General features: G+C 44.0%; 1 protein-coding gene across 10 annotated transcripts in view; it reads right to left on the bottom strand.

Moving 5' to 3' along the window:
- The window catches only part of sorbs1 (sorbin and SH3 domain containing 1), a 42,176-nt gene that overhangs the window by 8,731 nt on the left and 19,455 nt on the right, over window positions 1-13,990 (bottom strand). For 8 of the 10 annotated variants that reach the window (XM_026189028.1, XM_026189027.1, XM_026189020.1 and 5 more), the window contains 5 exons: window positions 13,207-13,321; window positions 10,053-10,136; window positions 5,989-6,038; window positions 3,956-4,134; window positions 466-1,923 (listed from right to left, as the gene is read on the bottom strand). In XM_026189028.1, the coding sequence (XP_026044813.1) occupies window positions 466-1,923; window positions 3,956-4,134; window positions 5,989-6,038; window positions 10,053-10,136; window positions 13,207-13,321 (1,886 nt within the window). The remainder of the gene's footprint in view (window positions 1-465; window positions 1,924-3,955; window positions 4,135-5,988; window positions 6,039-10,052; window positions 10,137-13,206; window positions 13,322-13,990) is intronic. The other 2 variants (XM_026189025.1, XM_026189030.1) reach the window with 2 other exon arrangements.

Genomic DNA, 13,990 nt, shown 5'->3' with positions numbered 1-13,990 from the left:
CAGAGTCAATTCCTAGAAATGTCGCTTTTACATAGGATGGGCATTTCAATGCAAGGTAATGCATTCAAAGTTTAACATTACATCGCATAATATAATAAAATACTGCTTGTTTTTGATGTAATGCCTATGCAGACCTACGCAGCATGCAAACAACTCAAATCTGATGTCCAGGGATTATATACGTTACCAAAAGCTTCCTGAACCTCCCCTACAGTCACTGAAGTGTTTTGATGCATTTGTGGGACCATACTCATTGACAGTGAAATGGAAGGGCACCGAACAGCACACTCATAATGAAATGGAGAGTTCCCTGTCACTTTGTAAACACACCACACAGACTGGAGATGGAAGGTGGTGGCATTGCTTTGTGGAGAAAAGGGACACAAGGTGAAGATAGAGTCAAGATAAATGAAAGACCACACAGGGAGGGAGGGTGACAAGTGGTGAAGGGATGGAGATAGCCACCTCTGCGGTGAGCTGCCAGCGGCTGCAGTAGGTTCCCGTTGGCGTCCAAGCCCTGCCCGTTACTCAGGTAGCCAGTGTTGTTTTCCTCTCCGTTACTCAGCCTCTCCAGAACCTCCAGGGAGGACAGACGCTGAGGGATGGAAGGTCTGAGCTCAGGCGAGAGACTGATAGGCCTCTGGGTGCCCGCTGGCACCCTGGTGGCTAACAACATCCTCCGAGTCTGATGGGACTGTGGGTTCTTCCGTAACCTGAAGGGAGCGGGGCCCATGAGGAAGAGGTTTCCAGGTAGTGTGGTCTTCTTCTCTGTGGGTGGCTGCTTCTCCTGCTGGTTCGTGGCCTGCTGCCTCTCATGCCTGAGGATAGTGGTAAAGCGGGTGTAGGAAGCTGGGCAAGAGCCTTTGCATTTGCTGGGTTTGAGGAGGAGTTGATTGTTCAAGTGGTGCAGGAGGTGGTGGTGGTGGTGGTGGTGGAGATGGCTGTGTTGCGGAGGAGATGCTGTAAGCATCACTGAGGGGCTCTTTGATTCACTGATGTTTTGGTGATTTAGTTCTGGGGAAATTTCTCTCAGGATTTGTTCAACTTCTGCTTCTGTGTTACAGGGGGATTCAGTTCTGCTGTCATGTCTGTCCTCAGTGGACGAAGCAGCCTCCTCCACCATCACACTTTCTGGTGACATGTCCTCCTCCCCAGAGCTCTTGGCCTCCTGCTCGTCCAGGTTGCAGACATCAGCCTGCGTGTTGTTGGCCACTAAAAGGGACTCTGCTGACACTGCAGAGGCCATGTAGAGGTGGGCAGGGCTGTGGCTGGGGCTGTGGCTGTGGCTGGAGTGCAGGATGGGCAAGGAGGAGGAGCGGCTGGGAGCCGAGGTGGAGCGCTGGATAATCATTTCAAACTCGTTGACCCGTGAGGATACAGTATCCCGTGGAATGCTACCCCCATCATCTGCCTCTGACCTCTCATCCCCGTTGTCCTTTGGTTTTTCAAAAAGCGAGGTCAGGCTACGGACACTGCCGTGTGGGCTGCAGCCGGTCGAGCTGGGCCGCTGGATGTGATGCATGGTCCTGTACAGGCTGGAAAAATCTGATGCGCTTCTCCTAATTGCAGGGGAAACATTTCTGAGACCATCGCCACACTCACTCCCACAGCTGGACCTAGAATCTGAATGTTGGGCCTCCGCTTCAGCACAGTCTGTGTCACATTGCCCCGTGTAGATATCCTCACAGCTGTGGGCCTTCGGGTGCCTGGCATCTTTAGTCCTGCTGTCCTTACTGTTGCCACAGGGTGGCAGCAGTTTGGGCTTAAACTTAGAGGGCAGGATTTGGGGTATGCAGGCTTTGGCAGCAGATAGAGGCTTCTTACTCTTACATTGGTTACCTATTGCATTACTGGCAAGACTCGATCGACTATTTACAGAGGAGCAGGGTGAAATTATATAGCCATTCCCACCTTTATAATCCACTGGCAAGCATGCAGGACAACAGAATAAACAACATATTAGATTACAATGGTCACAGGTTTACACACATACACACTAAAACAGTCAGGCACAGTTCTAAAATAAAGACCAAGTTCCATCAGAAGTTGATGAGAAGAGGAATCAGACTTGATGCACTGTGCATCAAGTAATATATGACTGTTAAAAAGCTAAAAGCTAAAAAACATGGTGCTGCAGCAGGGGATAAAGTTTTACAAAGATAGAACTAGCAGATTCCCCGTTTATCAGTATCACTGCGAACAGCAACATAATGAGTGAAACAGGAAGTATCAAAAGCGTAATATAACGTGAAATGTTATGTGATGTCGGAGGTTATAAAGGACTCACTAAACAGGGACTACAGTAACTGACATTTTAAAAACAAACAAAGAAGAATGCAAAACCTTTCTGTTATCTATTTGTATTCCAGTAAGCAGTAAAATTATCCTCCATTGCGTTATCCTCCTACACAAATCTCCTCTCCTTTTAGCAATTACACAGACGTCTACAGTGATAAATGGCTGCTGGCACCAGTGCTAATACACCGCTCCTCCTACACGGCTGCAACCCCCCCAAACAAAAAAACCAAAAAACCCCCCCAAAACTATTCTGAGTCGACCTGCACAGTGAAAAATGAAAACCTATGAGAAATACTCATGTCAGTTCCTGGCTATACTAAGCTTGTGACAGCACTACAGATGGCACTGGGAAATGACACAACGCTTTCGCATGCTGCGAGCCACTTCTGTAGCATGAGTGACCAATCTGTCGTGTTCGTATCTGCCAGGAAAAACACACGCACTGAGGACGTTAACTTGATATACTATCCAAGTCATATGGCAAGTAAAGAGTTACCATTCAGCCCACAAAAAAAAGCCCAGAAGGAGGCTCTGTTCTTTGAAACACAAAGATATTTTTTAAATTTTATTTTAAGAGCGCAAGGCAGAAACACATGATGATGAAGTGTTCCTTGCACTTGGTTATGTCTTCGGGCTTGTCTACACTCTACCTTCTGTGTCTTAAATAGAAAGAGACTCTAATGATCAAGGTGGCGCCTCAGGCGGGAGGGTGAAACAGGAGTGTGGTAGTCAGTTGACTGGAGAGCCAAATTTATTTACCACAGTTCAAATGGTTAAAAGTCAACACAAATTGGTCCAGAACAGCAGATGTAAATGGCTCTTCTTTTATAAGATTCCTGTAACAGTCATATTTTATGGAAAATACACCAAACTTTAAGTATTGGTGGGCAGTTTATAATCTGCTTATATCCCTAATGTAATGTACTGACATGTACTGGGTCAAACTGCCTCTTACACTCTTTTTCTTACATCTCTTCTTCTCTCCACCTGAGTGTTTCTCTCTCTAGCCATGTGCGCAGGCATTCCAGCCTCTGACCCCACACTGACAGCTGACTTCCTCATGCCCGCCCACCCTCTGTGTCCTTTCTGTTTATCTCAACCCTGTCTGGCTGGGTTGTGAAGAGCAGAGCTCGTTTTATCTCACGCGTATCTCCTCGTCCATCCCCTCACTGGCCCTTAGCTCCCTGGCGCTGGAACGCTCTGGAGTCTTGCCCTAAGCCTGCCTAGCGACTGGCAGCTCACAACTGGAGCAAGGGTGGGTGGGTGGGGGAGCCCCAAGGTTAGCTTCCATCGACTTAACAAGACAACCTCACTCCCTCCGTGAGTTTTCCAAAGCAGATACAGTACACGCTTGATGAAAACATCCATGGCATTAAAAGCTTCTGGGGGAAATGAATGCTGTGAGGTGATTGGCCAATGCTGTGTGGTCTGGGAGCAAAGGAAAATGTGTGAATTCCGACATAAAAGTAAACAGAAACAGATGTATCCCTGTCTGATGATTTGAATGGTCCAGCATCACCGCCTCTAACTGATTGGTTCTGTCTCGGCAGGAGAAGCCTTTAAAGGCCGGCTGAACTGTCTACCATGTCCACATACATAAACATACACACACCTGCTTTTTTTACTGGCCACATATGTGAAGTAGCTGCTATCCTACCTTTAGAGGAGGAGGAGCTGCCGGGGCGCTTGTTTAGAGCCCGTAGACCTTGCAAGGGAATATCGCCGCCCTCTAGGACACTCTTGTAAACATGACGGTCACATTCTGGAGCCACAGGCTCATCAGTAGATGATCCTCTGTCCTTCTCCACCTCGCTGTGTCCAGACTTGCTTGAGGAGCTAGACAGCAAATCACAGGAACGCAGACAGCTAATTAAACACAGTCAATTTCGTTCAGCAAGAGCTGTTGTTGAATGTTTTTATGATAGCCAAAGGCACACAAATTGGGTAATGGGCTGCCATATGGTTCTTATTTAGCATATCTTGAGGTAATTCCTGTCTTTGCAGACTTGTGGGAGACGAAATAACCAGAAACAGAAAAAAGCTAAACGAGAGAGGGAGAGAGAAAGGCTGAATTTGGAGGCTGATGTTGAGAGAAGACACTGGCTACAACAGATATCTTGGCATTCTAGAGAGGCCAGCAGCAGAGATTTCTATAAATATTCTCCGAACATTCCCACATGGTACATCAGCCCCTGCCATGCACCTGTAAGACTCTCAGGTTAACTCTCTTTCCCATGCTGTCATGTGTTACTCATGTTGCTTCTCTCTCTGTACAAACAATCCTCCCGTTTAAAGAGACGTAGTCGCCAATAACATCTTGGTAATATAAAAACCCATTCAAACCATAGTGTTTAACATCTGCAGTGCTGCCAAGCCAAAGTTTTACATACTTGCGAATACCTCAACAAGAAGCTCTTTCATAGCTGTCAGAGAAAAAAAAAAAAAAGTGCGCTGCTGGCTATACAGAGCCATTAAAATCACGTTGGCTCTACTTTACTTGCAAGAATTCACATAAACGGTCTCCAGGAAATGTACAGTACAGGAGCCATGCCAGATTTAGAAGAAGAAGAATCTCCAGGGAAGGTTCAAGGAAAATCAGACACCACTGTGACGCTTTAAAAGCAGCAACACTTCCTGCAGGTTAAAAACAGTAACACATTTATCTGGAATGATGAGGATTTCCATGAAATGCAAGTCACTGTGTACGTACTGCTCCATCATGACAAATTTCTCTTTTGTACGTTCATTAGATCAGTTTTAATGAATCTATTTCTGAGAGAATAAGACGCACTCCCATGTGCTGTGCTGCCTCAAAACATACACAAATTTGCTTAGCGTGAGCCTAATGATGCTATTTGGGCAACACACAGCTCTTGAAAAGTCTTCAACTTCAGACAGAGTCAAAAAAAAAAAAAAAAAAAAAAAAAAAGAGGACTGCCATAAACATATGTGCCTTTGAAGGAAGTCAGTTTATGAGCTGAGGTTTCCCTTGAAAACCTTTGGGTGAGTGAAATTCCACTCGGCTTTCATCAACCACTTCTTCCTTTCAAATTAACAGCAAATCAGTGGATTAAAAAGCCGGGGTACGAATGTCTTTTGCAAATGCTTGGCCATGATGACATAATGATTGTAGCAGATGGAAACTTCTGGACTGTAAGCGCATGACAGTGACTATTACTCATACTTAAATTCCTAACATTTTATTACACAAACAGAAAAGACAGCATGCCAGTATCACCAGACAAAATTAAAATGATCAAAAGCTTTGTCCTAATGTGAGCTAACGTCAACTCTCATAATCCAGTTGCTCATCCTAGTTCTGTGCACACATTGGAAGGGACATAACGGTTTTCTGAGTTATGCAGCAGCTGGGCAAGTTCCCTCTATCCCAGTGACATCCAGGTTGCTGTCTTTAAATAAATCCCCACATAGCAGCCATGTCTCGACACCACAACCACCACCCCCGTAAAAAAGAAATACGGACAGAGGACACACTGTTCTGGTGGCTTTTTGCCTTATTAACAGGATCTCCTCAGGAAGCAGGAGTCTCCCGGTTGTAGGCGGGCGACCTCACCAGGGTGGAGAAATCTCTCATTGATATTTATACCCATAAGATGACTTAAATAATAATCTACACACTGGAAGGAGGACGCACAAACATTAAAATAAGGAGGAGAGGCATCGACTTACTACTGCTGCAGGTCGGAGGCTGTTTCCAAGGGGCTGAAAGAGGGGGCACTCTGCAACAAACCAAACAAAGAAGTCATTGATAGATCCACAGGAAGGTCTCCTCCAGCTAGAATAGAGGCAGCAGCATTAGCTGTGGCCAGATTCTCTCTTCTCCTCCTCTCTGTCGTTCACTCGCTGCTCTGCCGTTTCTGTCTCGAGCACCCGGGTTTCAGAGCTTCTCTGGTCTGGCTTGGCATGGAGGAGCAAGCGTGTGTTTTGGCCTGCATGCAAGTTGGAGAAACAAGCGGCAGTAAAGAGAGTGGAAGGGAGGGGGGCGGTGGGTGGGCGTGCATCGGTCAGGGGGCGCCCATGCGTGGAGGGGGCTGTCACAGGCTCAGCCAATGAACTGCTGTCTCCCGGTGAAGCCATCTCTTTTGTCTGATATTGGGTCGCTCTCATTATCACTGGACCAGACCGAGGGACAATTAACCAGCTGGTGGTGCAAGAAGGCCAAATTACGCACACACACACACACACACACACACACACATATATACACGCTCAATATTCAAGCTCACACACTTGTCAAAGAAAAAAAAATGCACTGAAACAACATATTATAAAAGAAACAGGTAATTATGTTATAAAGACAGAGAGCAAAAACAAAAGAAACACCACGTGAAGCACAAAGCGAGTGAAATGTTTAAATAAATGTAAGAGTAGCTGTTTTTAGTAGCTGCTGTTATCTCCAAAACATATGGGTGTGGGTGTATTGGGGGGGGATCATTCATGCAGCATGGTCGCACCAACATTTTGAATAGTTTACAGCAGACTAATTTTAGCACACTGTTTCTGTTGCTTTCCTCTTTTCGGACGTCACAGCAGGCAAAAATAACAGACGTGACACGGGCACTATGAATAAGAGCACAAGTGTTGTTTGCAAATACGATTGCACAATCCCTACCCCAGCCAGCCCGGCCTTGCTGTTAATGCCACATCCACTTCCCCGTGGCACGACCTAGCGTCCGCTTCCCACACCAACGACCAGACAAGGAACATTCTGAACAGCTCATTTGCCACAACATGCCTTTACACTTAGTTGCCAGGGCAGAAGGATCATTAATAACCTTTCAGAATAAGTGCCTGTCTTTATAAGAACGGCATATCGGGCTGGCAGGTCTATAGTCTGATCTATTTATAAAGCTAAATGTTCCATGTAGACTTGGGGAACACACAAGTGTCACTGAATTATCAGTGGCTCTTCCTTGCTCCACCACATCTTGTATCCCCCCCTTGTATCTGATAGGAAGAAGATGGTGTCCTCTGACACCCCAGGGTAATTGGGCTTACACACACGCGCACACACACAGCATCAGTGGAAAGTAAACAGGAAACAAGCACGGGGCTTATCTGGAGTAAATGAATGGAATCTTAATCTGGTTATTTACAAGATGCCTGATTAGTGTCAGTTTATGTAAACTTTTCTTTATATAAAAGGTGGAAACTGGTCATTTTCAAACTAATCCGACACTGAAATCACTTAACATCAATTATTTTGTGACAGCTGACTAATGCTTTTATCCAGCTTGTAAAATAAAAGTGGAAAAAAGAAGATTGTTTGACAGGAAGAGACATGCATAAAGGATGAAACTACATGTTGTGACAAGGGTCCAATGCTCTATATGGACATGGATATAAGCCTCTGTGAGTCAGTGGAACACCAATGACAGTATTTCTGCAGAATTTCATGTGCATGTTTCCTAACAGGTGTCCCCGTTTACTCAGAGCTCAGACTCCTGTAGGCAGCGTTCATTTTCAAAATAGCGATCGTGAGTGGGTCATGGTAACACGAATCCCATTCTTTCCAGCCCCTTGTTTTCTGTTGATATGCTCTCATGAAAACAAACAGCTTCCCCATTGTGAATGGCCTGTTATAGCCCTCCACGCCCCTCTTCTCTCCTCCTCTAAATGCTTAAAGGTAAAGGTTAAGTGTATAACATAGGTTAAATATGAAAGCACAATGAGCTGGCTGGCTTACGGAGTTGCCTCCTTTAGAATATGTCAGGTGATAGGGGGAGGCTCTATGTAACTCGGCGCTGAGACAGTGTGGCAGCAGCCCTCACGCCAGCATATGCTCGACAGATGGAGTCACCATGTCAGTTACAGGGGGCCAAAATGCTCTTCCTGACCAGAGATACGTGTGGAATTCCAGTTCCCGCAAGACATGTATATCGATGAGCCAGTGCTTGACCACGACTGCCACTGGATGCATTTTCCGGCTCTTGTTGAACCTTGAATTTGTGACTATTAATCAAGAGGGCCATCACTGCAATCATACACAGGTCACTCTTACTTAGTGACTAGAAGTGGCCACTAGTGGACAAGTAACGATTTGAAAGTAGAATTTACACAAAGCCTTGTTGTATAAAAAGGGACTTTAAATTGTTTTAAACCATCCATCCATCCATTCGCTTCCGCTTATCCTTTTCAGGGTCGCGGGGGGCGCTGGAGCCTATCCCAGCTGTCATAGGGCGAGAGGCAGGGTACACCCTGGACAGGTCGCCAGTCTGTCGCAGGGCCATTCCTTGTTTTAAACCAAGGAATCAAAAACCTTTTATTATATTTAGGAACATTTTTCCTAATAATATAAAATGACTTAAAAGTTCTTCTTAGAGGTTCTTCTTGTCAGCACTCTAGGAGTAGTAAAAAGAGAGAGAACTAACTGAAGACAATTGAGATTTTTAGAGACTTCCTTCCATATCTCTAATCCAGTAATACCAAGTGACTGCTGATATGTCAATCAAACTCCAATGAGCCAGTGTGTCTGGCTGGCCCTTTAAGGTCAAATGCTGTGCATACCAGGTGCAGCTTTAGAAGTGACTTTGACATTAAACAGGAGCCAGTCATCAAGCCGAGCTCATCTGGCAAACATCCAGGCTGCCATGAGATAGAGACGGCCGCCTCCACCGCTAAACCTCCTCCACATATACACAAACCCGGAACAGGAGAGCCTGCCTCTACGTCTGGCTGATGCTAGGACATGATCTCATGCCGTAGCCAGTGGTGCCACCTCATATGATCCAGGGTGTGTCTCTGACTGACAGAGAGCGAGGAGAATCAACATCTGTTTGTGTGAAGCCAGCGCTACACTTGTCTGGTGCCAACTAATGCCCGAGGCATGGATTTGTCATGACACTGTATACTGCTTCATCACTGCCTGCACGCCTTTGGTAAAGATAGCAGACAAACAGCAATTATTATCTGAAGTGGCTGGGATTATCTTGGAACCTGATGCTCGTTTGGACTGCAGCCTCTCCAAGTGAAGAGTGACTTCTGTCTGAATCAGCCAGTCCAGGCCTCTGGCTTATGACATGTATGCTAGTTGGCAGGATGCACATCAAAGGATTTCTCTTGGGTTCTGAGATTAAGACATTGAAGAACAGGGTGCTTCCACAAAACATCAAAAGATCCCAATCAATAATCAGAACTTTTAAACACTATTAATCGAAATTGCACATGGATAAAGGCCACTGTTTTCTGCTGTCTGAATAGAATATGCTCACTCTGCCTCACAGGTGCAAATAAAAAGCTGAGATGCTCGTTTTTTGTTAAAAGAGGAACAAAAATAGATTGTTTCTATTTTAGATGCACCTGAGGAAAAAGTCCTGTGTATGATATGATAATCAAGGATGACAGTAGCTATATAAAGTCCTTTGGAAAGTTTGATCCTGATTGGTAATTATACATGTTGATTATTTTTAGAAATTTAAAAGCGAATATAAAAAGTCTAAGAGGAGTGAACAGAGACGGACTAAAGCTTATCAGTCATCGGTATTATTAATCCACATTGATGTGACACATGACAGTAATTTTAGTATAAGAGGAAAGAAAAAGTCCTCTCACACATTACCATATAACTGTTTTAATATAGGACGATCAGGGAAAAAAATAAAAGAGGGATGAGAAACTGACGTAGTCCTTACAGACATACAGTTTGTTTAGACAATATTTGAACATGGATGTTATCACATGCAATAGAAATATAATACAACATGCTGTCAAGTCTGAAGACAGCAGTCACTTACCGCTTTGTCAAACTCCATCTCTGAAAAGAATTTATACCAAGGCTCATTCTCTAAATCTACATCTTCTGGACTTACATCCTGAGTCTAGGGGCATGGTAACAAGAGGAGGAGAAAGACAAAGAGAAGACAGTTCAGACAGCACAGAATATACACACCGAGGAAATGAGCCCATAACATTGACTTGACTGAGCCAGTTTCTAACCAACAGGACAATTTTCAAGCAACGCTGTAGGTGCTCTCAAATAAATTAAAGATATGATTTGTATTGTTTTGAAGTTGATATTTGAATAGTTCAGGAAAGATCTTAGAAGGCTACTAATTTACTTTCTTGGTAAGCAGAAAATGAGAAGATTGTTATAAAGCAATAGCTAGCAGACAGGTCACTTAGCTTAGCACAAAGGCGGGAAACAGACAGTAAGAGACCCCAGGAAACTGCTGTTTAAAAAGTAAAGAAGTCATTTCTGACACTTTAAATTCAGTGAACACAAGTGTAACAAGTTATTTCGTTTCATAAGTGTTAGCAGGGCTGCTGTTTCTCTCATTTTCATCCTTTGTGCTATGCTAACCTGCTAGCTTTAGCTAGATATTTTGACAAATGGAGTGGTATACATCTTGTCATTTAAAGGCTTGGCAAAAAACAATTCAACAGGTTGCCCAAAATGTCAAATTATGCCTTCAACAATAAAATACTCACATACACAAACTGTATGTACAACTACAAGCAGCGATGTTTTCCCTGTCTGCACTGTAAAGCTATGGTCCAGTTTAGAGAGAAAACACTGAGAAATACAAAGAGGATATTTTACAGGAAAATGACTTTAACTCTGAGTGTTATTTACTCATTTATTTAACCACTGAAGCATATTGTTAGCCTCTGCTGAATGTCTAAATGCAACTTTGCATCTTTTCAAATACAATAGACTATGTGCACTTAGCATACGCTACTTCCGGTGTGGAAACTCCTGTGGGGAGCTTTGTTTCCGGTGTCCTATTCGTGCCTTGTTTATGGTTCAAAACAAGTTTAGCAAATGAATGAATCAAGCGGCGATTTACATTTCTATAGATGTCTTGGGCATTTACCCAATATATCTGTAAATGATGTTCATCGACTTGTCGATGTTTTTTCCCCCACGCCTCAGAGCAAAAGAGAAAAGGGATTCAAATTTTATATTTCTCAGTATCTGTAAACAGCGGTCCCTCGTTTATCACGGGTGTTATGTTCTAAAAATAACCAGCGATAGGTGAAATCAAGTAGCCAATTTTATTTTTTGACGGTGCAAAACGTTTCGTCGACATCGTTGACATACAGTACTGCACTTCGGAGTCACACTGCTAGCGATCGATGCAGCGATTCTGTACTGTACAGGAGAGACGTCACGGAGGAGATCGTCTGCAGCGATCAGGACGCAGGACACAATGTGACGTAAAAAAAACAAAAGCATGCAAACTTGCACTAAAAATCAGCAAAACAGCGAGGTGAAAGGTGAACCGCGTTATAGCGAGAGACCACTGTAATTTTTAAGGTAAGTCACAACATACCCTTCGTAAATACTAATGTATAGAAACCCTTACCAGCAATCATTCATTTTTTGTGTGGCTTTTTTTCACGGTTTGTTGACATGCTGTGTAGGTCTGTACTTGACTAGCTGATATCGACATAAAGGGGAAACATCTGGTTTGACTATTCTTCACCTGTAGTTTGAATGCTGAACATTTTCCTGTTTAAATCATAAGACCAGTCACTATACAGAGATGTGCTTCTGAATGTGGACGATGTGTCTTCTGATTTTGTAATGCAGTTCTGCTTGTGTTGAGTGATGTAAACAACTGATCGATCTAAACTCTTTAAACGTCAAAGTTGATCATTAGATTTTTTATGACACAACAGTGGTGAGTGTTCCCACCTTCTGCTCTTTGTAACTCAACGCGATCTTTCCGTTTTCGAGTTTTGGACATGATTGTGGAGTATATCTTCGCAGTAGCGATTGACCGCAAAGTAAAGCTACCGGAAATGTACAACCCCACATCCGGTCTCAAACCAGGAAGTTAGCATTTTCTCGTGCACAGGGTCTACTACTTTAGAAGGGAGAAAGGAAAAACACTTTCAGCGACCAAAGATAACACACTATCTATAAAATACAAATGGATATAAAACTGTCCTTTAAGCCTTTTACCGGCACAAAGCTGTTATTTAATAAGAACTACATATCAATTTTATTCTAATCTAATTAACAAGCAGATAAATAATGTCCAACAACACATGCATACTCATTCTTGATCCGCAGAAATGTAGTCATATATGGAGAACAACACAACTTTGTGTAACATGAATGGACTGAAAGGAAAATGACCACCTCCATTAACAAGCGCATTCTTCTATTATAACAATTTGAGCTTGTAATTAAAAACAACAGAGCTCATTATTTTACCCCTGTCCCGGGATGAATTGGAGCACACTCCTAATGAATGCACTGGTTGGCACTGCATTCATTAGGAGAATCAGGCTAGATCTTGCCTAAAAACATCTACTAGTTTGATGTAAATGGGCTTCAGACAGCAATTACATAACCAACTAAGTACTTCATTACAATACCGAATATTCCCATGTCCTCAATATTATGTAAGAGGGAAATATAAAAACAGCCACCTGAATCTTATGAGACACAAAAGATAACTCTCAAGGACACTGAGTAATGCTGCATCATTTCCTCATCACAAAGTGTCCAGGTGAGAAATGAACATAAGACAGAGAGCATTGCATTTCCTCTCTAGTAAACACACAGGATCAATGTTTAGTGTCTGTGCAGGGACTCTCGGGATGCTCTCACGAGCCGATTCAGCCCAATAACCTTAAACTGAACACAGGAAGACAATGGCTATCCTTGTAAGTGATACTACTCCGCTTGCTTCCAAACAGGATCGTCTGTCACCGCAACAGGACACCCTTAAGGAATGTAGTGGCTACACATACGTCGCCTGCCGAGCCGTTAGTGAAGCTGCCACTCAGGAGCTTAGACACAGTGGAGGTGGTGGGGGTGCGGGGGTCGCATGATGGGTGGAGTGTGGAATAGCTCACACGACATGAAAACACAAAGGCAGAGAGAGGAAGGGAAAGAGAGAGGGCGGGGGAGAAACAGGCAGGAGGCTAGCATACCGTTCTCTCCAGCTTCAGCACCGATGATTTCCCCGGCTCGTACTCAAAGATGCTCTTGGGCTCGGCGCGGTACTTCCTGGTGTCTACCTTTTTATCTGGGGGCTCCCACTCATTCCTGTGAAGAGAGGCGGGAATTGGGGAAGGGTGGGGTGTGAGATCGAAGACAGCCAATCCTTATCAAGTAGTCTCCATAGCAACCAGCACAGGCTAAGATATCTTTTTTTTTTACGATTCATATATGACGTCCGCCCTCATTATGCCTGCCTCCCTGTCCTTCTCCTCTGCGTCTAATGATGATAGGACAGAAAATTCAATTCACAGTTGAGCCAAATGAGTAATTTGATTAGATAAACTAGATTGGACCTGGTAACAAAAAACAGAGCGCAGCATTTCCTGGGAGAATTTCTTAACAGACAGTCAAGTATAAAATGACTATTCAGAAAAACAGGAAAAAAAATAGGGCAAACAAAAAGCATGCCCTCTTTGATGAGCATCAAGAACAACGCGGGACGTTTCAGCAGCACTGATAACGACGCGTTTAGGAGCGCAGGGCTTCATCCACAAACACCAAGGAACAAGGAAGGTCAGTCCTCAACATGTCATCTGCAGCTTTTGTGGGCAACACTTTATCCTCTATCACCTGTCTGCCTTCATCACTCCATCACTCACGTCTCTGAGCGCAGAGGCAGGCCTTTGTCTGTGCTGACATGCGGTGTGGAAGGTTGACACTAATCATACTTCAAGCAAAAAACTAGAGGACACAGTGGTGGAAGCCAATGGGAAC

This window comes from Astatotilapia calliptera, chromosome 13 (assembly GCF_900246225.1).
Source record: "Astatotilapia calliptera chromosome 13, fAstCal1.2, whole genome shotgun sequence".
Taxonomy (NCBI): Eukaryota; Metazoa; Chordata; class Actinopteri; order Cichliformes; family Cichlidae; genus Astatotilapia; species Astatotilapia calliptera.
This window is presented reverse-complemented; position numbering and strand designations above follow the sequence as displayed.